The sequence below is a fragment of the Siniperca chuatsi genome, linkage group LG11, assembly GCF_020085105.1.
Source record: "Siniperca chuatsi isolate FFG_IHB_CAS linkage group LG11, ASM2008510v1, whole genome shotgun sequence".
Lineage (NCBI taxonomy): Eukaryota > Metazoa > Chordata > Actinopteri > Centrarchiformes > Sinipercidae > Siniperca > Siniperca chuatsi.
In genome coordinates this window covers 25,664,485-25,687,417 of record NC_058052.1, presented here as the reverse complement: position 1 = coordinate 25,687,417, position 22,933 = coordinate 25,664,485, and the positions used below count along the sequence as shown (strand labels likewise).

The 22,933-nt window shown below is 37.8% G+C and overlaps 2 protein-coding genes across 6 annotated transcripts in view; one reads left to right on the top strand and one right to left on the bottom strand.

The window, feature by feature from the left end:
• Nucleotides 1–5,285, bottom strand: part of nckap1 (NCK-associated protein 1) — a 35,246-nt gene extending 29,961 nt beyond the window's left edge. For 3 of the 4 annotated variants that reach the window (XM_044213578.1, XM_044213579.1, XM_044213580.1), the window contains exon 1: nt 4,961–5,284. In XM_044213578.1, coding sequence (XP_044069513.1) covers nt 4,961–5,068 — 108 coding nt within the window. In that variant the 5' untranslated portion in view covers nt 5,069–5,284. Of the gene's footprint in view, nt 1–4,960 lie in introns of all 4 variants that reach the window. The other variant, XM_044213577.1, reaches the window with a different exon arrangement.
• LOC122884137 (dual specificity protein phosphatase 19-like) lies at nt 4,048–19,453 on the top strand. Of its 2 annotated transcripts, none has more exons than XM_044213583.1 (5): nt 4,048–4,706; nt 6,535–6,784; nt 12,673–12,719; nt 15,023–15,175; nt 18,235–19,453. In XM_044213583.1, exons 2-5 carry the CDS (start codon nt 6,559–6,561, stop codon nt 18,415–18,417), a joined length of 609 nt encoding a protein of 202 aa, XP_044069518.1. In that variant the 5' UTR covers nt 4,048–4,706; nt 6,535–6,558; the 3' UTR covers nt 18,418–19,453. The 2 variants fall into 2 exon arrangements, with proteins under 2 accessions (XP_044069518.1, XP_044069516.1); XM_044213581.1 differs by lacking the exon at nt 4,048–4,706 and adding an exon at nt 5,614–6,116.
• The last annotated feature ends 3,480 nt before the right edge of the window (nt 19,454–22,933 follow it).

Genomic DNA, 22,933 nt, shown 5'->3' with positions numbered 1-22,933 from the left:
GTTCTGCTAATTCTATGTAGAGCGATAAATTTCCGGCCGATATATTGGTCAATATCAGCTTATATGTGTATCTGTGTTTATGTCAGATGATAAGTAACAAGAAATTGCTGTACAGAAATGCCAAACTAGGTTTGAGGTCATTAAGAAAGTGTCTCCATTACAGAAAGTTTGTCCACCAGAGAGCACTCACAAGTACATTTTTTCCAACTGTAAAATCTTCTGCTCAGTACGTATCTTGGTCACAATTCTTTGGAGGAAAAAAAAAAATCTAAGCGATCCGTGTCAAGATTGTTTCTTTATGTTATGTATTTGTTTAAATCAGTCAATATTTCATAATGGGATTTTTAAACTCTCAAAAATTGATATCAGTATCAATCTCAAAAATCCAGTATCGGTGGGCTAATTCTATCATACCTCAACTGGATCTCTCTCAACTAGAAATGCAACAATCCGATCCAATCCATCGGATCGGGATCGTGACCTTACCAAGCGGATCGGTTAATGGCCAGATGTGACCGATCCACATTAAATACAGTTTCTTTATTAATGTCATTATAAAATTCAGTGTTTCCACTATCAGTTACATTCATTCAGTCACAGTGGGCCTTAACTCAACGTTAAGGGTGACAGCAATCTCTGATACATTGCTTTATTCATCATTATATGCCAGGTATCGTGATTGATCATCACTTTTTTTGCCTTACTGTTACTGAAAAACTGATGTTGGCCACTTCTGTTGCTTCTGAACCAACCAGCCAACTTTCAGTGTGTTATAATAGCATACAGTCCTGACAGGTGTTTTGAGCAGATCGTGACCATGTTGTTAACAGTTTAACTTTCAATGATTCGATGACCTTTCTAATGAAGCGTTAACTAAACATGCACAATTAAACTACACATTGTTGACTGGTTGGTTTTCTTATCTGTTGAGTTTCTTCTTGGGAAGTAGAAGAAAAAGAGGAACAGGATCAGTTAAGGAAAACAGACAGCGAGACAAAATGGGTCAATCAGTAACACTCCAGTCTTTGTATTTTACCCACATCATTTCTTCTGAATGCATTTAGAGACTTTGCAAATTTGGAATAAAAATGACTCATTTGATCCCTTTCTGCAACATATTCAATGTTGAATTTCCCAGTGAATAACCAGCCCTGCTTTAAACCAGTGATGAAAAACTGACTCAATTCAGAGGGTATTTCCAATAGTATGTATTACATAAATTCCTCTGTATTTATGTGTAGTCACAGTGCTTGATTGAGTACCGATGAGATAAGGGAATCCCCCAGCAAATATTTCGGCCACAGCACACATTTAGATGTCAGCTACCATCTAAACCACAGATGTGCATTAATGCCATGGAGGGTCGAGAATTTGCAGGTTTTCATCCAAACCAAACACCACAACAGGTGATTTCACTGATAGAGCAAATTCAACCAAAACCTGCATACTCACCGCCCTCAATGGCACGACTGCTCATTTGTTACCCAAGTCACTCCAACTGAGTTTTGTCTCTTCAAATCAAATAGAATAAATAAAAATTACATGTGCCAACAGTCTGATAAAATTCAGTTTGTGCTGCCTTTTTCCCTGGGGAACATGCCATGCAGACCATGAGAAATTTTTAGAGGTCTGAGGCAATTTGCCCTTAACAGCTCATAAAATGCCCTTGAAATTAAAAATGAGGGATAAAAATGTCCCTAGTCATCAGGAGTGCCCTTAATTTAATGTCAACCTGTACTTTTTTTCCCCAGTAGGTAATTATTATTATGTGTGACTGCAGCTACTGTCCCCTCTGAGCCACTACAGGTAAGCGTATTACCAGGCTACGCTTTTCAGTATATTCAAAGGATCAAAAAAGAGAGCAGATTTTGTTGATCAGAGAACAGTAAGTGCGCAGCATGAATCAGTAGAAAACGCTGGCACCACACCAGGAGAAGAAGAAAATCCTGATCTCACACAAACCACTGCTTCATCAAAAAACAAAACAATCAGTATTGTAAAAAAAATGTAACAGGCGAATAGAGGAGACTGAACTTGTTAGAAAAAAGAGAGGGGGGAAAAGGCAATATCCTCTTCAATAAGAAGCAAATATAATTATTATAACTGAGATTAAATTAAGCTTAAGTCCTGAAATTCCCCTAAAAATATCGTCCCCTAAAAACTGTGTCAGAGAGGTGTTTATTTCACTTAATGGTACTTTTGAAACCATTTAAAACTGAAATAAAAAAGCAGAACTCCCGCCTCAAAATTAACATTGAGTTTAATCAACATCTCTCTCACACGGTTTCAATAAAAACATTTTTAAAGTTTTACAAAGGTGGTTTCTATTGAAGGGCTAATTTACAGGTGTTCACGTTGTTGCATCCATTCTGTCGATAAATCCAATGCTACAGTAGATCATACTGCTCGTATTTTGAGAACATCCAGTCTTTCTGCTAAAAACATTTCACTGTGTGTAAGTTTACTCCTTACACACAGGGACTATGCCGTTTTTTGACTGTAGTCATGATCAACTTTAAAATGTATATTTTAACTAACTGCACACTAGCTTAGGAGAGTGCAAGGTTAAGGAAAATAAATACCCTGTAAGCGCTGTGTGCAAGACAAAATATGATGTTAGAAGGTCCACTGGCTGAAAGATAAGCACAGCAAACAAAAACTTTAATGCCACTCAGCCAATATTAATTAAGGTGACTGTTACGGAAATTTTAAGGAACAGATTTTAAGGTTTTCTGCAGCCAGTCAATGGTGTGTAATGAGTGAATATGCTTAAAATGGAAAAGAACATTGCTGGGATCTTAGATGAAAATATTACCGTTAGTGAGCATGAATTACTCTCTCCCAAAGGTAGAAACAAGACAACCAAGTCTGTCATCTGTTTTCATTAAGAAACATAATAAAGCTACTCCACTCATGATAAATTAGAGACAACTTTGGGAGCACTTCAGCTGGGAATTTCAGAGATAAAAAGATTAAACTGATCTCCAAATTGCCATTGAGGCTACCAGAATGAGTCCAGAATGAGCCCAATGATTGTATCGCAGATTACTGTCACAGTTCTTTCATTTCTAGCTTTGGGATGTCGTTGTTACTGGATGCTGGAAAGTTTTCTAATATCACAGGGAAGCTAAAAAAAAAAAAAAAAAAACATTGGAACAGCTTTTCAGGGTGGATATGTTCAGCAGCCTTATGGTGAGGCAGATCAGGATAGATATGAAGATGATGGGACAGACAGAAAGAAAAAGGAAGGAAGGAGGGAGGAAAGGAAGGGCGTACTAAGAAGAGTAATCAGCAGCAAAATCTCAGTGATTGTGTGTCTGACTGCTCATACTGTCTTATAACTTCTACAGAGAATAAAAATACAGATGCGCTCACGATTTAAAGTTAAACATTTACATTTTAGTATGATTTTGTCTGCAGATTACTAATTATCTGACATTTTATTTGAGAATCAAATGATCTGATGATAATAGATTTATAGTAATAGGAACATAATTCCTGGTACTTTGGAAATAACTGCTTAACAGCATGGGACAGTTTAAATGCCAATTAATAGGAAACAGTATGGGCTTTCAGATAGTTAACTTCTACTCTGTACTCTCTAAAACTTTGGTAGGATGTGACTGACCTCTTTCTCTCCCTCCCTCTTTTTTATTCATCATACATACCCAGGCACAAAGGCTCATCCCACACAAACAGACCCACTACTCTTTTCCTCCCACACACAAACCATTGGTGTAATACTTGAGCAACACAGTTAAGAGTCAGTGACATTAATACATCTGTTAAATTTTATATATTACTGTGGCTATTGCACTGTAATATGTCAATGGCAATGTTACTGAGAGGGGCTTAAAATATCAAATGCTATATATTTGTGCTGAAGCAATTAGTTTACTAATCGATTCACTAACTGACAAGTGCAACATGGATTCCACATAAAGTAAGCAAAACACCTGCTAGATAAAGCCAAGGCACACTATTACTTGGCTTTCTAGGTTAATATATTACATTTTTACATACTACATTGATTTTGGGGGTATTTTATGACGGCTGGTCAGATAAAGAGCGCAGTTTTTAGTCATCATATTGGATTCTGTATGTGTTTGTTAATATTTCTGACCAGTAGCTAACCTGAGCCATGACTTTAATGATTAATCGAATGAACGACAAACAGCCTTTACTTTTTGACTTAACGCTTCGTTTTATTACTGTTGTTTAGCAAGCTAAATGTAGCTAGCTGCCATCTTTAGTGGAAAAAACCCAGTTATATACAACTGACTGGTTTGATCTGATAGCCGATAGCATCAGACTGCAACTATGTGGTTTGGTGTTTTGGTGAGCTTCGTGTTTTGGCTTTTGGTGGAGCAGAGACGACGCCCGACTGCTAGCTTAGCGGTGGTTAGCTTAGCCAGCAGCCGCCGCCATTACCAGCCGACGTTAGCTAGCTATTAACGCTACTGCAGGCCTGAAGGTTTGCCGATATCACACCAGGGGCTTAATTTAACAGTTTCAGTTTTAGTTCTGTTTCTGATTGATACCATACTAATCACCATAAGTATCTACATTCGTTTTTAATCCAACCGAAAATCAGTTTACATCGTAAAACCAATGGGCAACTTTACCGCAAGCTAACCCGACGGCTTGTAGCTAGCAGTGCCCACTGCCTGCTTCCAGGGATGCTAATGGGACACATTTAGGATAACGTAAGTGCCTATTAACGCATATTTACATGTATAAAAGGACATTAGTAACAGTGGCTAATATACAAAATATCAGGGGTAGATTAATCTAGCTACGTTAACGTTAGCGTAACAGCCAGTGCTAGCTAATCAAGCATTCATACTGTCTCGTAACGTTAATATTGACACTCCTTTGGGGTGCGGGTGCAGATATTGTTCATATAATGAATCTGTTAACTATGTGGTTAATGAGGATATAACTGCGTGTGTGTGCGAACCTTTTTGATATTGTAAACACGGGTCAACATCCCGATGCCTCTGTCGTTGAGGATGGTGAGTTTTTCTGCCAGTTTCTGCTGGCTGGGCTGGATCACTCCCCGAGACATCTTCTCGCCGTTCGGTTAAATCTCCCAATTCAATCCAGAAAAATATCACAAATCTCCGCAGCCTCTGGTCCGTAAAGGAAGAAAAAAAGAAGCTGTGATTTATGGCGTTATTAGATGTCGCCCATGTTCAGATATTCAGGGACAGCAGCTTCCTGTACTCCACCCCACCGTCTCCCTGTTTTTTTTTTTTTTTTTTTTTTTTTTTTTTTCGGTCACAGGGATGAGGAGTTGTCCTGGTTTTCACAACGAGGCTGGCTCCTGCTGCGTTCAAGATACCCTCGTTAACAGTAAATCTCAGAGCCTGATGTACCCTAATTGATCATTGAACCATTAAAACAAAGTACCCCATAGTACATTTTGCAATAGGCTACTTTTAGTAATATTAAAGGTATAATGTTGGTGATAGGACTAAAAAAAAAAACTTACAATAAGGCCACTAGTGAGCAGTATTACATAACCTGGTTTCTACTGCTTCATGCTGCTTCACCAGGGCATGCTTTAAATTATCACTGCACCATATGTTTTTGTGGGGAAATTAAAAATAAGGGATTGATGCTTTTCTTTCAAAGTGAATATTTTGCTATAATGTCTGTTTTCATGCTTTTTTTGCACCGTTACACTTTTCGGCATACGCTAGCTTGGCATTTCGAGTTAGAATAGAGAAGCTCAAAAGTACAGTTTGACTGTATCAAAGTCTAATTTTCTAAATTAATTTTAAGTATGTTGTCTAAATGGTAGATTGATTTGTTAATACATAAACACAAATTAGCAGCATTAGCAGCCACACCCAGACCAGAGTTCCAAGTGAACCTGTATCATTAAATATTTTACCGTGAATACTTGAACGCATCACATTGTTGACGCAGCTTCCGACTCAGCTTTCAGTTCTGTGTTAAAACCTTTATTGCTGCTACAGTAGCTGTGTTTCTCACACATTTCTATCCTGTATTAAATACTCTACCGTAATTATGTTATATCTAGTCTTAAAGTATCGGAGTGATCTAACTCTTTGCAGCATTTTGGTAGATTCCAATACATTTTAAAGCAGGTGGGTGCAAGAAGCAGGAAATCTCAAGTGATAAAGCTCCGTGATTTTGCTCAGGATCAGCCCATTATCTACAGATGTTATATGCCTTAATGCCCACTTTTCAATTCAAGATGTCACATTTTGTACATAGGTTAGCTGTTGAGAGTAAATGCACCAAAAAGTTAAGTTTATGAACTTTTGTTATAGGCTGTAGAACTGTAAATCCACTGATAAAGTAACATAAGTTATAAAGAAACCGGTGAGTGGAAAGGATAAAATTGAAAAAAGATAATTGATTTAGAATGTTTAGTTAATGTGGTTGTTTATGTCAGCTGTGACATACAGTATAGTTAATTTACCTCATCAACACTGGGTGTAAACAGATCATCTTGGTCTGTTTAGCCTACTGCTTCCTATAATGCTCTTTGGTTTGTTTCAGCTGAGTCCTGTAAACCCTGGGGCGATGCATTCGCTGGCTCAGGAGATCCAGGGCTTCTCCAAAAACCGTCTGAAGAAACAGTGCACACGTGTTACCACGGTGACAGGCAGGAAGCTGCTGGAGAGGAGGAGTGATGGAGGAGAGGGAGAGGAGCAGGTAGAAGAACTGGAGGAGGGAAGTGGATGTGGATTTGTAGAAGATAAAAGTCTGGACCTTCAAGTTGGTGTCGTTAGACCCTTCCTACTACTGGGTAATACATACTATTAATATAACTACTTCTACCACTACTAGTAATAGTTGGCTACTAGTCTACTATTGTTTTTAACCTTTATTTACCAACGGTAGACTCTAGATTCTCTTAGCATGAATGTACATCCCGCTGTACACTTAAGCTGTATACTTTTACCATTACTGTTACTATAATTGTTACTATCTGCTACTACCACCAACTGTACTTACTTGTTGCAAGTATTTCTACAACTTCTAGTGCAGCTACATTTACTACTCAACTACTACTACTGCTATTACTTCTTCTAGCACTTTTTGAGCACTACTACAGCCACTGCTGCTACTACTACTACAATTATTATTTCAAATAAATCTCCTACCACTGCTACTATTAGTACTACTACTACAAATAGTATCACTAGTCCTTCTATTGCTACTACTATACAACCACTACAGCACCTGCACAGTACCACAAGGGTCGCTATCACAACTACTAACTGTTCAGCTACCACTAATTTAACAACTACCAGGGGTAGAAAGAGTACATGAATAATGTACTTATGACTTAAATATTATTTAAGTGGAAGTCCAAAAGTATTGAAAACTTTATGAGTAACAGTTAGTTACTTTAGTTACTTTGAAAGAGCCCATGTAGCATCTTTAATATAACATTTAATAATACTGCCTCCAAAATAATCCCTCTGCTATTCTCTAGTTTCCAAGAGTAGTTGAGAGCAGTACATCACCAACAATCTATTCAGGTAGAAGTAGGACAAAGAGCTTATTTTAGATTATATTTAAAAAAACTACAAGTACAGTACACAAAAAATACTTCCAAGTAAAATCTCAAATCTGCTGACGTTGAAGAGTACAGACAAAGGTTTTAAACACTTTAAAAAACTGCAACTATATAAAAAAGCCACAGTTGCAGTAATTAGAGTATTTCAGCTATCAGCTTTTTTTGGAGCTTTCGATTTTATTTCATATACATATATATAACATTTTATTTAATTATTTTATTTATATAGCACCAAATCATAACATAAGTTGTCTCAGGGCACTTTTCCTATAGAGCAGGTCTAGACTGTACTCTTTATAATATTATTTACAGAGACCCAACAAATCCCACCATGAGCAAGCATTTGGCGACAGTGTCAAGGAAAAACTTCCTTTTAACAGGCAGAAACCTCGAAAACCAGGCTCTGGGTTGCCTCAGTTGGTTAGATTGAGAGAGAAAGACACACACACGCACACACATACTCATTCACTCACACACTATGGGACTAAGGGACTCATTGGGGCAGCCTGATAATAAGGAATTACAATAATCCAACCTAGAAGTAACACATGCATGGACTAGTTTTTCTGCATCTTTTTGAGACAGGATGTGCCTGATTTTTGCAATGTTACGTAGGTGAAAGAAGGCAGTCTTTGAAGTTTGTTTTATGTGGGAGTTAAAGGACAAATCCTGATCAAAGATAACTCTGGGATTCCTTACAGTGGTGCTGGAGGCCAGGGCAATGCCATCTAGAGTAACTATATCTTTAGATAACGTGTCTCGGAGGTGTAAGGGGCCAAGTACCGTAACTTCAGTTTTATCAGAGTTTAACATCAGAAAATTGCAGGTCAACCAGGTTTTTATGTTCTTAAGACATGCTTGAAGTTTAGCTAACTCATCTCTGCTATAATATATAAGGAATATGCACTATATTATATATATCTATATACAGTACATATATATATATACACACAGTGGTGTGAAAAAGTGTTTGCCCCCTGCCTGATCTCTTATTTTTTGTTTGAAGACTTTGGAGTGGCCTAGTCAAAGTCCTGACCTGAATCCTATTGAGATGCTGTGGCATGACCTTAAAAAGGCAGTTCATGCTCGAAAACCCTCCATTGTGGCTGAATTATAACAAAATTCCTCCACAGCGCTGTAAAAGACTCATTACAAGTTATCGCAAAAGCTTGATTGCTGTTGTTGCTGCTAATTGTGGCCCAACCATTTATTAGGTTTAGGGGGCAATCATTTGGATTTAGATTTTGTTTTCCTTAATAATAACAACCTTCATTTAAAAACTGCATTATGTGTTTACTTGTGTTATCTTTGACTAATATTTAAATTTGTTTGATGATCTGAAACATTTAAGTGTGACATGCAAAAAAAAAACCAAGAAATCAGGAAGGGGGCAAACACTTTTGCATTATATAATATATAGTTATATTCTTGTAATTAGTTGCTTTCCACTCCTGAATATTACTCCTGACTATTACTACTTCTACTATGCTGCTACTACTCCAACTACTACAACAGCTGTTACTAGTACTGCCATGCTCTGTAATAATAATACATCTCTGTTGTCATGAACAAATAGTGTTTCAGTTTAACTTACTTTCACTCTTGGAGTCCATTTTACAAAGACAGATGTTATGACATGTTAATGGTAGCACAGTTGGGAAACCTCACTGGAGCCTGTGAGGTTTTAATTATCCAACAGTATTAGTTTCATAGAGCCACCAGGTTTGCTCCTAATAATAAATAAATAAAAACCCTAACAACGAATAAATCAATGTCATAAATTTTGAATTCGTCTCAGGGAGCATGGTGATCTACCCTTCAGCTGGAGGATGTAGGTTGACACCCTCGCATGTCAGCATGTATCCGTCCTGCTGAAGTGTCCTTGAGCCTGACATTGAATCCCCTCACAGCTCTGGGGTGCTGTTCACTTCTGTAGCTTAGGCCGTGCTTTGACCTCACTGCAGGAGAGAATCAAAGAGAGAATTTCTCAGCAGGGATCAATAAAATATTACATCTGTTAGGCTCAATAGAGGTGACCCCTTCCTATATAGTGCCTGTAGCATTAAACTGTTCCCGTCTCTGTTATGACACCTTACAAGATCAGTTCTTTGAAAGGTTTGCAGTAAACCACCTTGTTAAACTTTTGACAGGTTTTCTTCAATATTGAAATGCCTCTTTGTCGTTGTGATTCTCATTCAACTTGGCAAGCAGCCTTTTGTCTGCAATGCTCGTGTCATAGTGTCATATTACAGTATGTATATATGCCCTGTGAGACTTGAGGTGATTTTCCTGTGAGACTTGATTTGTATCTCTAATATTTATTTTCTCTGATAAATTCCAATGATGGTTATTATTTTGTGATGCATATTTGTGCACCCTCAGCTCTCTTTAGCACTATACAATGATTTCAGTATCTCTAATATTTATAATATACAGCCATCCCTTGATAAATTCCAATGATTGTTATTATTTTGTGATGCATATAAACATGACCAATCAACAGTACAGACACCACAAATTAATATAAACCACATTGCCAGACCTTCATGTTTACAGCAAAATACATAAATTACTAATACAGCATATTGTCGCTGTCCAATGAGAACCATGTGTCGCCAAAATATCAACTATTTATGAAATATGAAAAGCCTTGTTTTGAAGGAATAGCTCAACATTTTGAGAAATATACTTATTTGCTTTTGCTGAGAGTTAGGTGAGGATATTGATACCCCTCCCATATCTAGCTGTTAAATATGAAGCTACAGACAGGAAACGGTTAGCTTAGCCTAGCTTGAAGACTGGAAATTCAATTAAATTCAATTTTATTTATATAGCGCTAATTCATAACAGAATTGATCTCATTGCGCTTTTCCTATAGAGCATGTCTAGACTGTACTCTTTATAATATTAATTACAGACTGGCTCTATCCAAAGGTAACAAAATCCACCTACTAGCACCTCTAAAGTTCATTAATTACCACGTTAGGTTTTGTTTGTTTAATCCGAACACAAACCAGTGTGGAAAAATGAGGGGTTTTACAGGGGAGTTATGTGCTTGACTATTTCTTGGCCACAGCAAGGCTAGCTGTTTCTCCCTGTTCTTTGTGCTAAACTAAGCTAAGCTAAGCTAACCTGTTGCTGGCTGTGGCTTCACATTTACCCTTCAAACATGACAGTGGTGTTGATCTTCTCTAACTCTTGGCAAGAAAGCAAATAAGGATATTTCAAAAACTGTTGAACTATTCTTTTACGCTGTGTGACAACTTAACTCTACTTTAAGTATTTCTGTCCAATAGATGGTATTCAAAGAGGACAGAAAACTAAGAGCTCATTACACAGTGGAACTTGTTCTCTGTGCAGATGACAAGGAATTTTGAAACAGTACATTTTTAAAGATAATTCAATGACTTTTAGAGGGTTCTTTTTGCCTAAGATATAGAAGAATTGTCTGAACCCACAAAAGAGCATCTAATCCTTCATCTGAAAACCTAAAAATCACCAAATATTGAGATACATTGGACAGGGACAAGATTGTAACATACAAGAGAAATCAATGAGGAGAGGAGAGGCAGAAGACGATTTTCAGGGTTTTGTCGAGCAAACATGCTGAAGAGTATAGTTTTATTTCTAAAAATAGAATATAAAGAATTATTTTTTTGAATTTGGTCCCATGTCACACTTGTATTTAAAACGCTCTAAAAATCCTGGCATTTCTGCATCTTTTCACAGATGTGTCAGTTTAAATCTTTTCCTTTTACACTGATGAGGCATATGGGCTGGAGCTGGCTTATTTCCAAAGACACTCTCTCCTTTGGATTTAGATTTACTTCTCAACACCATGAATTTGGCATTATGTGAAAGTGGCTTTGGCTACTGTAAAGAGTGCAAATATTGCTAATTTGAAGTGAGCTGCTGCTGTGAGTATCATCCACTCTGGAAATCTGGAGGAAGACCTGCCATCATATTCTGTTTCCTGCCCATATTCCTTTCACATAATTATCCAGCTCCTGCTATGTAATACTACCACTGCATTTGACAAATTGAAAGAGACTGTTGCTCATTCTGTTTTAACTGTCTCTTTCAGTGATTTTTCAGGCTGGCTTGCTGTTTGGTCCTTGTTATTTTATTTCTTCCATTAGTCTTTGACCTGCTTCCTCTGCTGCGTTAGTCATTCAAACTCTTGCTGTTATGAAGGCTGCTGTCATGAAAATGCATTTTCTCACTCTTTTCATGAGTATCATAAACTTCCTTCTCTGCACCTGTAGATAATATTGAATGTTTATTTCAGCAGTTTTTAAGCCTAGTGTAGTGCTACTACACAAATCATCTGATTCCTCTGCCTGTTTTTTTCTGTAGCTTTAAGCCATTTTACTGTTGGTTTCCGCTGACTAATATCTTCCCTCTTTGGTGTTGCAGCTGTTCAGCACCACTGAATTGACTGTTTTTTTAACAACTCTGTATTTATGTGGGGTCTGATCGCTCTGGACTGACACTGGTTGTTCCCTGGTTTATTTTATCAGGAATAAGGCTGCAGAAATAAGGAATATTTTAATTATCAGTTAATCTGTTGATCGTTTTTGTGATTAAGCGATTAATTGTCTATAAAATGTCAGAAAATAGAAAAAAAAATGCCTTTCACATTTTCCCAGAGCCTAGGTTTACATCTTCAGATCACTTGTTTTGTTCAACCAACAATCTAACATTTTAGAAGCTGGAATCAGCGAATGTTTGGCACTTTAGTTTGATAAATGACTTAAAAGATTAATCCATTATCAGAATTGTTGTAGATTAATTTTCTGTCGATCAACTAATCGACTATTCGCTTCTGTTCAAATTAGGAATAAAAATGTGTACAGTTACACACCCAGCAGCATCGCCATCACCAATGCAACACTGATAGTACTGTACAGCTGGTACATTTTGTTTCTCTCATGTAAAAGTAACATGGGAGGTGCCAATAAATATCCATGTGAAGAAGGGGAAAGGAATCATTTTATAACCTAGTAATTATTTTCAGCCTGCAGCCTGCATTTTTTTAAATAGATAAGTTTTGGTAAGCAGAGGCATGCCCTCCTGTCTGTCCTCTCATCAAGTTGTTTCTGCCTTTTCAGCTTCTCAGGATGCAGCCCACGACATTGACACCCTGCAGAGATATAAGGTCAGAACAGAGGGATCAATAGAGCGGGCATGCCCTTGCCTTGTTGCGATCGCATGTGAAGGGACATGAGATTAGAGGCAGCCATGTAGGTGTGCTTTTCTGTGGGACGGCAACAACCAGCCAATAGCCAGAGGAGCTTCATGACTCATGCAATGACAATTTAGCTCAGTAGAGGGAGTAAATGATTACAGTAGGTCTCAGTGCTGCTTCTCCACATCAGAGAAATGTGACTACTCCTTTCTGCAGTGGCTGCTCCCAGGCACAAGCATATTGCTGCCTGTGCAGTCTCAGGATGATGAATTGGAGAGATTACAAATACCTTCACTTCCTGTTACTGCAATGAAACCTTGACTGCCTAATAACCAAACCAACCAGGGTTTCCCAGATTCCCAGGAGACTCGACAGTGGGCTCAAATGACAATTTATAAAGGGATCTGTTCTTACCAGTAGGACATTTAATAAACACTAAATACTGGTATCTCAGTGAAAAGACCATAAGCTTGTCTATCAGTTGAAGTTGTAGTTTGTGGGGAACCAGCAGCAGCTAAACCAGTTTGGACAAATCCAGTCTGCATTTGTCACTCTGCTGGATTTAGCTTCTCTATCAAATCTCTAGTGATGGAGAAAAGAGCAACAAAAACATTGTATCATCTGCATTACCAAAGTCAGCAGGTGGACCAAAATTACATCATCAATCATGATATTTTTTGTTTCACTGACTAATTGCTACATAACTCGATTTGAGAATGCACCTGCGAACATGGCAGAGACTGATCAGAAACATGGTGAAGGTGTTAATATTTAGGGTACTCCAGCTAGCATGTCCAGGTGTCCCAAAACCAGGTTTCTCAAAACCTGCATATGCTATATATTTAAGTATTTATTATGTTGTATATATACATTTTTTGACATTCAATTTTCAATTTTATTTATATAGCGCCAATTCACAACAGAAGTTATTTCAAGGCACGTGTCATATAGAGGTCTAGACCACACTCTTTATAATATTATTTACAGATAATTTTAGAGACCCAACAATTCCCACCACGAGCAAGCATTTGGCGGCAGTGGCAAGGAAGGTGGCTTGCAATCATAGATCCAAACTCTACAGCTCCGGAGGGAGAAATACCTGCTGGAAGCGACATGTGCCGTTTGATTCTATTTTTAGGTTGTATTTTTAACATCTGGCCAGGGACACGTTGTCCCTGTCAAAGTACTTAAATAACATATAAATGAATAAATTAACATATAACCAGGATTTTCCAAAAGCCTGATCATAACCAGGATATCAGTGGGCATGTAAACACACTCAATTATTGATGAAATGTGCTCTGTACCGTCCTGTGTTCTTAATAAAGGCAAAGGCTGCCATTATTCTATATTTTTATTGTCAACAAATCCCATGAAAAGACAAATCCAACAATGTGTCTCAATACTTTCTGACTTCCCCACCCTGTCTGGGGCCCATTGGTTCCTACTGAAGCCGTAAATCTTTTAAAATCTTTTTTTTTTTTTTTAAAGGCTCAGTAATTTCCTAAAACAGCTGGGTACTGTTTTAGCAAATGTTACATAAACATTAGTAAATAGTGCATTTGTTGGGGGCCATTTTCTGCTGTGGATTAATCCACATTTGGTGCTTTGGGGCAGCAGGACGGTGTATGTGTGATTGAGTAAAAATAAACTACAGTGTGTGTGTTCATGGTAATGAAGACCAAGTCACCCAGTGCAACAGTGTGGTTCATTGATGTGTTTTTAATAGTTTTTGGACAACAATGGAGCTCTAAGGCTCAGAAGAATACGATATATCCGACTTTGATACACAGATGATACTTGTTAGTAGAATCACTTCATTGTTGGTTTTGGTCTTTTCATGGGATTTGTTGACAATTATAAAAATATAGAATATCACCAGACTTATCCTTTAGCTTGTGGAAAAGGATGTTACAAGCAGTGCAAAAGCAGGAGACATCAGTATGATGCTAAGATGTAGAGCAGGAGAGAATTTAGCCCTCTGAGGTTAGCTAAATTTAAGTGAGCATAGACAGATACTGCAAAATGAATTGGGGCCATCTGTCTTCTGTCCCGTCTCCACCCTCTCCCTCTTTGTCTCCCTCTCTCTCACTCTTTCCTCTTCATCTTTCTTCCCCCTCTTTGTCAACCCTCTTTCTTGCTCTGTCTTTCTGCCCTCTCACTCAGTCACATTCAGGTGGTCATGTCATCAATATGGCTGACAGAATATCTCTCTTTCTTTCTGCTCAGGGATCATTTGCTGAAGGAGTTTCATGTCTCTTTCTCCCTGTCAGGTGTCTCACGTGCTAAATGTGGCCTATGGAGTCACTAACCTGTTCCCAGATCAGTTGGTTTATAAGACGCTCCAGATCCTGGACCTCCCAGACACTGACATCACTTCATATCTTGGGGAATGCAGCTCCTTCATAGATCAGACACGAGAACAGGTATACACACACACAATTAGCATGTAATCATCCACTTGTACACACTTTGACAGATGACAGAAAGTATTAGAACTTAAGTAAAGTAGCAATACATTAATGTAAAATCGCCTGAATTTTACTAAAGACTTATTTTTGAGAGAAAAGTTTGACATTTTGGGAAATCAGCTTATTCGCTTTTTGGCTGTATGATGACTTTGAAGCTACCGCCAGCAGCCAGCTAAGTTGTTTTTTTTTTTTTTTTTACTGCATTCTCCGCTGGTTGCCTGGCAACTGGTCTTGGGCAAGAAATAGTTCGGTACATGAAACCCTGTTAAACTATGAATTATTATTTTTACACATTGGTTTCGTTAAACAAACAAGATACAACATATTATTTAGTGAGCTTTAGAGGTGCTGGTGGGCAAATTTTGTTACCTTAGGGCAGGGCCAGGCTAGCTGTTTCCCTCTGTTTCCATTCTTTGTGCTAAGCTAAGTTAGCCAGCCGCTGGTGGTAGCTTCGTGTTTAACCGTACAGATATGGGAGCGGTATCAATCATTTTCTTCTGACTCTCTGCAAGAAAGTGAATAAGCGTAGTTTCCAAAATGTCAAACTATTTCTTTAAGTAAAAGTACAGAAATATTATCAGTATTTATCAGTAAATGTGCCTAAAACTTTAAAAGTAAAAGCCTCTTTCAGTCTTTTGTGTTTATATAGTATATTATTTGATTAATGTACATAATTCTCATAAATACATCTTGATTCTGATTCTTTTAAAAGCAGCATTTTAATGTTGTAGTTTGTTGAAAGGGAACTAATTTTAACTACTTTATATACTGTTGGGTAGTTTAATTAATTGTACAACAATGTATAATAATTGATGTGCCCAGTGTAGGTTTTTAAAATCTTAATCTGCCTAAGTATCTAGTAAATACAACCATCGGATAAATATAATGCAGTAAAAAGCTCAATATCTCAACGTGAAATCTAGTGGAATAGAAATATAAAGTAGCATGACATTTAAATAACCGAGTAAAGTACAAGTACCTTAAAATTATACTTTAGTAAATGGACTTCAGTCATCTTCCACCTCTGACAGATGCAGACACATACACACGGGACCGGAGCTTCATGATTTTACCAGACAAAAAAATGCAGCATATCTATTTGAACATTTTCTGTATCTACTTTCTCTCAGGAGGCTCATGTAGCCTAAAAATGCCGTCTTTTATATCTGCCGGATAATTTAACATGTCAGTGTGCACGCACAGCAATTCTGCTACCTCACTGTGATGCATTTACAACACAGCTACAGCAGTCAGTTATCTGTAACTCATCACGAGGGCGAGGTGGGTGGCTAGAATATCTATAAAAAGACCATGCTGGTGTCATTTAATGTAGAAAGTCAAAATATTCTCTGCTTACACTTAATTTTCCCATTTCACATAATTTCATGTGCTGTGTGTGTGTGTAATACTTTTAAGGGACTATTTCCTGGCAGAGGCTTGCATTTCTTCCTGTGTGTGTGTGTGTCAGGAGATTGACCGTAAGCAGAACATAATGTGATGTGAGCACTGATATGAAAACACTCAACTCAAGCGCAATGAAATAACAGCAAAACAAGAAACTCTGAAAACCAAATTAAGTCTCTGTGTTTGCTGTGATGGATTATCTTGCTCAGGCAATTTCCAGTCTGTAGAAGTTTTCTGTAGCTTTTTTTCTATAGGAAAGAAAACAAGACCTGATATGAAACTATAGCGACTGCAGACACCAGCACAAATGATATAAAGGAGCAGAGAAACATTTTTGATTGATAGAAACTTATTAAAGACTGATATCATTGGTATAGCCTCTCTGTATGTTCTGTATGTGCTTCATTTGATTGTATTTTACCCAGAGGAACTGCCTGATTGGGTTATATTTTGAAATGAAAGCGCAGATAACAGTGATAACATGTCAATTACAGCAACCAAAGCGCTGTATGTGTGTGTAGCCAAAGCTAATTTTAAATCTCCTGTTCCTCAATGGGTATTGATTGACATGTAAAATAAAAATTGTGCTTAAAGTTTCTGTTCCGCTCCATTTCAGCCAGAAAAGAGACTTTATTATGTGAAGGGAGGCTCCATGTTGAATAAATGAGACAAATATGTCAATATGCTGAGCTTCAGAACTGAGCCGTGGGCCTGCACGCATTGTCTAAAGATGTGGCTGGAATTTAAAAAATTCATTTCCAGCCTGGCACTCTAGGCAGTAAAATAATTACATCAACATTAATATTAATCATTTTGCAAATTTTGACACACACAAACCACAGACACAGATTTATTCCGTCTCCGTGCTCTACATGCTCTGTCTAATGCTGCTTTCAGAGATGCTGGAAAGTCAGAAATTACAGATTTTCACGAGGAAAATTTCTGTGAAATGACTCTTCAAGGTGTGATTTTTCCAATCTGTCTGATGTCAGCATGGTGAACTACACTTTTTTTTATTAGAAGATGTTAATTTTTCATAATAATTTTTATAATAATAATTATAATAATTTAATTTTTCAATGACAAAATAACCCAAAACATATTTACTCACTTAACATTAGTGGTATCTGGCCACGTAGATAATTTCGGTTTTACGTGCTGATGTTTTGATATATCAGCCTCTGAAACGTCTGCCACAATCCCAGTACAAAAGAGGTTTTTAAAATGTCTATGCACCTCCATTGTGGGATCACAGCGATGGATATCTCAAAACCTCAGCAGATAAAACCGTAACACTGAGGATAAGTTATCAGGGTGAACTCACCTTTTAAATCCAACACCTGTGTGGTAAATGGCAAAACCTATAAATTTGCTGGTAAGCTTATAGTTGCATTGATTGCTACATTCATTGCTAAGTGGTTAATTGAACTTATCATACCATTATATTGCAACATTGCACCTGGAAAAAGATAATATGTTGGGCAGACACTCCATATTTCTTCTGGTTTTTTCCTGACTTGACCACTTGAACATGTGGAACAGGCTTTGACCCTATGCTTACTCTGAACCTTTCTGTTTTCCTGTGTCACACTCACTTTCTCCTCCCATAGGACGGTGTGGTGCTGGTCCACTGTAACGCGGGTGTATCGCGCTCGTCCTCCGTCGTGATTGGCTACCTGATGTTGAGCGAGCGGTTGTCATTTAATGATGCGTACAGCCAGGTGAAGCTGGCGAGGCCCTCGATTCGCCCCAACCCCGGCTTCTACCAGCAGCTACAGAGCTACAAACCTTAAAGCTGCATTCATTTATAATTTATCTTTTTTTTTTGTCCTCTTGGGAGCAGCAGAAACAAGCTGTAAAGACAACACTGATATCTGTTTTTAGAGCTTTTTCTGAAAACAGCTGCCTGCTGCTGCTGATGTTGATGGGAGCTGTAAGAGTGAACCGAAACAGTAAAGTTACGGGCCGCAAAACCAAAACAATAATCTGAAAGACACTTAAACGCTCTGTAGAGCTGAGGGGACACAAAGTGACTCTTTTTACATTACACTTGTCATCGTCATTTGATCCATTGTTAAAGTAAAAATATTGATTAGGTGCTGCTTTAAGGAACTACAAAGCTTTTCTTTTGCTTGAGAAAAAGTCTTAGAAGTCTACAACACCCACAATTCATGTGATAAACATTATTTAGAAAATTGTCCTTCTGTTTTTTTCGTAAAGATTATAATGTTGTTTATTATTAGAGGTAATGAAAATGTCAATGGAGGATCTCATCAAGAGGCAGGAGGAAGATATTTACTTTTTTAATGTCTCCCTAAACATTGTTTTTTTTTTTGTTGTTGCAAGAAATAACACGTAAATAGTGTGATAATGTGTTCGATAATAAAAAATTCTACATACTTGTTGTTTTCAAAGCTTTCAGCCACATCTTGTGGTCTTCCTCAGTGAATGGAGCTACTCGGTAGATGCAGATGTCATGCAGATGGTTAAGTTGTTCACATCCATCCAGTGTGGAATTTACATATATGTGATAAACAATGTCTTGTTTCTGTGTGCCATACATGTATGTATGTATAACCAGTATATATGCATGTGCTGAGTGTCATTTTTAACTCTGTGTTTTTTGTCTAAAAAATACAGTTAGTAAGTGAGAAACTGTCTGCCTTTCATTCTGCAGTAAAAGCTTTGTTAAGAAACTGATTTCCTATTAGATTCGTTAATTTTGGAAGCACTTATTTTCTTTGCGGTATAGGTTTCGTAGTTTAGTTAGTAGTTTTAGTATTGTTTTCTAATTAAAGACGTACCAGTTTTTCCTGAGGTACACCTTGATTCCTTTCTTCTTCACTCCACTTTCATTTTCACCATCAATTACAATGATTACCCTAACTGCTGCATTGTCTCTATCAATTTAACAACTTTGCAAAGTTGATGAGCTAACCTGGCTCCCTTGAAATAATTAGCTTGTAATTCGCTTGTTAGATAATGAGGGAGAATACAGTTGGCTCACATGCTAATCAACAAACACCGCTGGGACGAGCTCCTGATGCTGCAAACTCCAGCACACACGTTTAAATGCAAGTAAAGTCTATAGATGTGTGTTTGTCGTTCAACCAGCTGAGAACATTTACTGATGGTTATTGTTACTGATTAATGTCCAATCCATAGATGGGGAGATGTTCTGCACACTCAGCTGTATGCAATCTAAATACATTTGTAAGACAGAAAATCAGAAGATACATGCTGACATAGAATAAGCCTGAAGTTTACTGCCCCAAAGCACAAAATGACCCTGATTTAATGGCTTAAAGATTTAACGCTTTCTCATTTTCAGGCTGAAAATTTTAATTAAAGTGTAGGAGCACCTAGGTGCATTTTTGAACAATGCTCATCCCTATGTTCCCAGCATGTGTGTCTCTTGATATAAACTAAGCTGTAAGAGATTGGCTATATTTGCAATTCAAATTGCAAAAGAGGGGAGGTGGACGTTTCAAATGCAGTTTGAATGGTAAAAATCCGTTCTGCCACTGTGAAGACAAAATCTTGCACACAAATTTGAGGCGTAGGTTTCAAGGAGTATAACATCAGTAGGTTATAAGCTGTAGGTGGGTGATTTCAACATACTGACCCAGGGAAACATTGAACATTTGACCTAAGGAAAAAAACATGGTTGAGAACATAAAACCCTTTGAATGGTCTCCTTAATGTGTGATATTAAGAGGATATTTAGCTGGGGAACAGAGGACACTGGGAGCATAGATACGCTTCCCTCATGGGATGGCAATGTCGCTTGGTCAGTGGGGCCACAAGAGGGGGGGCCACAAGAGGGGAGGCCACACCCCCCCTTTGGTCTAAACTAAAATATGGATTCAAATTTGGATACCCACAGGGCCCTAATGACTTCCTAATGGCTAGTTCCTCTAGCGCCACCATGAGGTTGGCATTTGTGGTTTTGAGTGAAATGTTGGATGGGTTGCCATGAAATTTGGTACGGGCATTTATGTTCTGCATAGGATGAATTGTAATAACTTTGGTGATCCCATAACCTTTCATTTAGCGCCATCATCAGGTCAGATTTTTTATTTGTCCAATACTTATGTTTATGATCAAATACCTGCGAAACTAGCGAAATTCCCATCAGCCTCAGCTGTACTTTGTGTTAAGGGCTAAATGCTAGCATGTTAATACGCTAAACTAAGATGGTGACCATGGTTAACATTACACCTGCGAAACCTTAGCATGTTAGCATTATCATTGCAAGCTAACGTTAACATTTAGCTCAAAGCACCAGAAAGATCTTGGAAAACAACAACAAAAAAAGTATTAAATTGCAAAGTTCCAGTTTGATGGTAATGTTGATTTAATGTTGAACTGATTTTTTATACTAACTGTTAAAACAGGATACTATGATTAGTATGTAGTATATACTGTTTAGAATTACTATGTAGTATGGATTTGGGACACAGCCATAGTCTTGTAAACTGTTAAACAAGGGACAACTGTACTCACATTATTATTATTATTCCATTATTTTGCATCTTGATGTATTACCTCTTCAAAAGAGATATTTGAGCTGGATTTTTTGCCCTCATTAGAGAGCTTATTTGTCCCCTTTTTGAAAATGCAATTTTCTAGACTGCCTTCACTCAGGGGAAGCGGAGGGGTGGAGGTTGGTACTGTGCCAGAAACTTGGAGGGGGAGATAAGTTCTGCCAAATTGGTTGCAATTCCTAGTAGTCCTATAAAGGTCATAGATTATTTAACATGCCTTTAAAGCCCCGGACTGACTGCAAAGAGCAGGCCTAGGTCACCGTTAATAACTAAATATTTGGGGCCTACGGCTTCAGTTTTTCCCGATATCTATACCCTACAGTCCAATAAATACACAACTCTGCTTGTTATAGTCTTAAATTGAAAAACATGCAAATAAACTATTGAACCAGCCTGACTAATGGCAACAGTGCCAATATGCAGTCTGTGGCAGCACTTGAGTGCAGGGGAGTTTGGCATTTTCTTTGGTGTTGTTCAATGGTGTATCACTGAAGAGTATCTGCTATGAAGCCAACTGGGTTTCCCCTGACATTTTTTGTGACATTTTACCGTCTGGATGTGATGGCCCACAGCATGGCACAAGCTGTCCCATCTGCAGGGTCTCATGGGGTCCAACCACCATCTCAGTCTGTGCAAGCCTCAGTATGAGAATATTAACAGACAGCGAGAGGTAGGTTACATACAGGATGTTGAATAATTTACCCTAAAGCAGTACAATGTTATCTGGCCTGTTAGCTTTCATTAGATTTGATGAACTGCACAAGTACAAAATGGAGAATCCTGGATGCCTTTTTTCTTTTCATTTCCCCCACACCAACCACATGCCCACAAAAACCAAATCCAGTCACAAACTGGGCAAAATGAACAGTGCAAGAAATGATAAATACCAACATAAATAAAGTGCTTTTTTCGCTAATGTCTGCTTGCACAGTTTCTTATGTGCATTTCTTTACATTATGAGTGCATGTGCCTTATATAGCTGCATGTATCTGCATTCAGAAAAGTGCCCATTATCACATGTAATTATCACATGTAAATGTTAGTGTTGTGTATTTATTTGATTGTATGTACATGTCAACTTCCTGTTAATGGGAATAAATACATCATCCATCCATCCATCCATCCAGGGTGACAACACTCCATATTTATACAATCAATCAATTATGTTTTTTGTTTACATCAAAATTATTAAACTCCAACATAACAAATATAGATGCATATATATTCAGGGCACGAGGACTTGCTGAATGGTTTGATGAGTATGAAAACTATGTCAAGTATGCTATGGCCTTCACAGTCACCAGAGCTCAACCCAACTGAACACCTATGGGAGTTTTTGGATCTACCTGTGAAACAGCTTTCTCTATCACCATCATCAAAACAACTAATTAGGGGAATATGTTTTGGAAGAATGCAGTTTGTGCATCCAGTGGAGTTTCAGAGACTTGAAGAATGTATCACACTGAAGCTGTTCTGGAGGCTCGTGGTGGACCAACACCTCACTTAGACACTTTATGTTGGTTTTTGCTTTAATTTGTCACCCATCTGTACGCACCTCCTAAAACACTTCCAAAATCATCGGCTCACCAAGAAACAGCAATCAAACATTTTCACTCTGTTTTTTCGTTCGTCTTCTTCCACATAAATGTGCATAGTGAAAATGAATTGCCTCCACATTAGCATTATTTCTATTATTTTTTTCCCATGGGTGTGTGATATATTATTAAATAAACCAAGCATTCATTTAACACACAATATTATT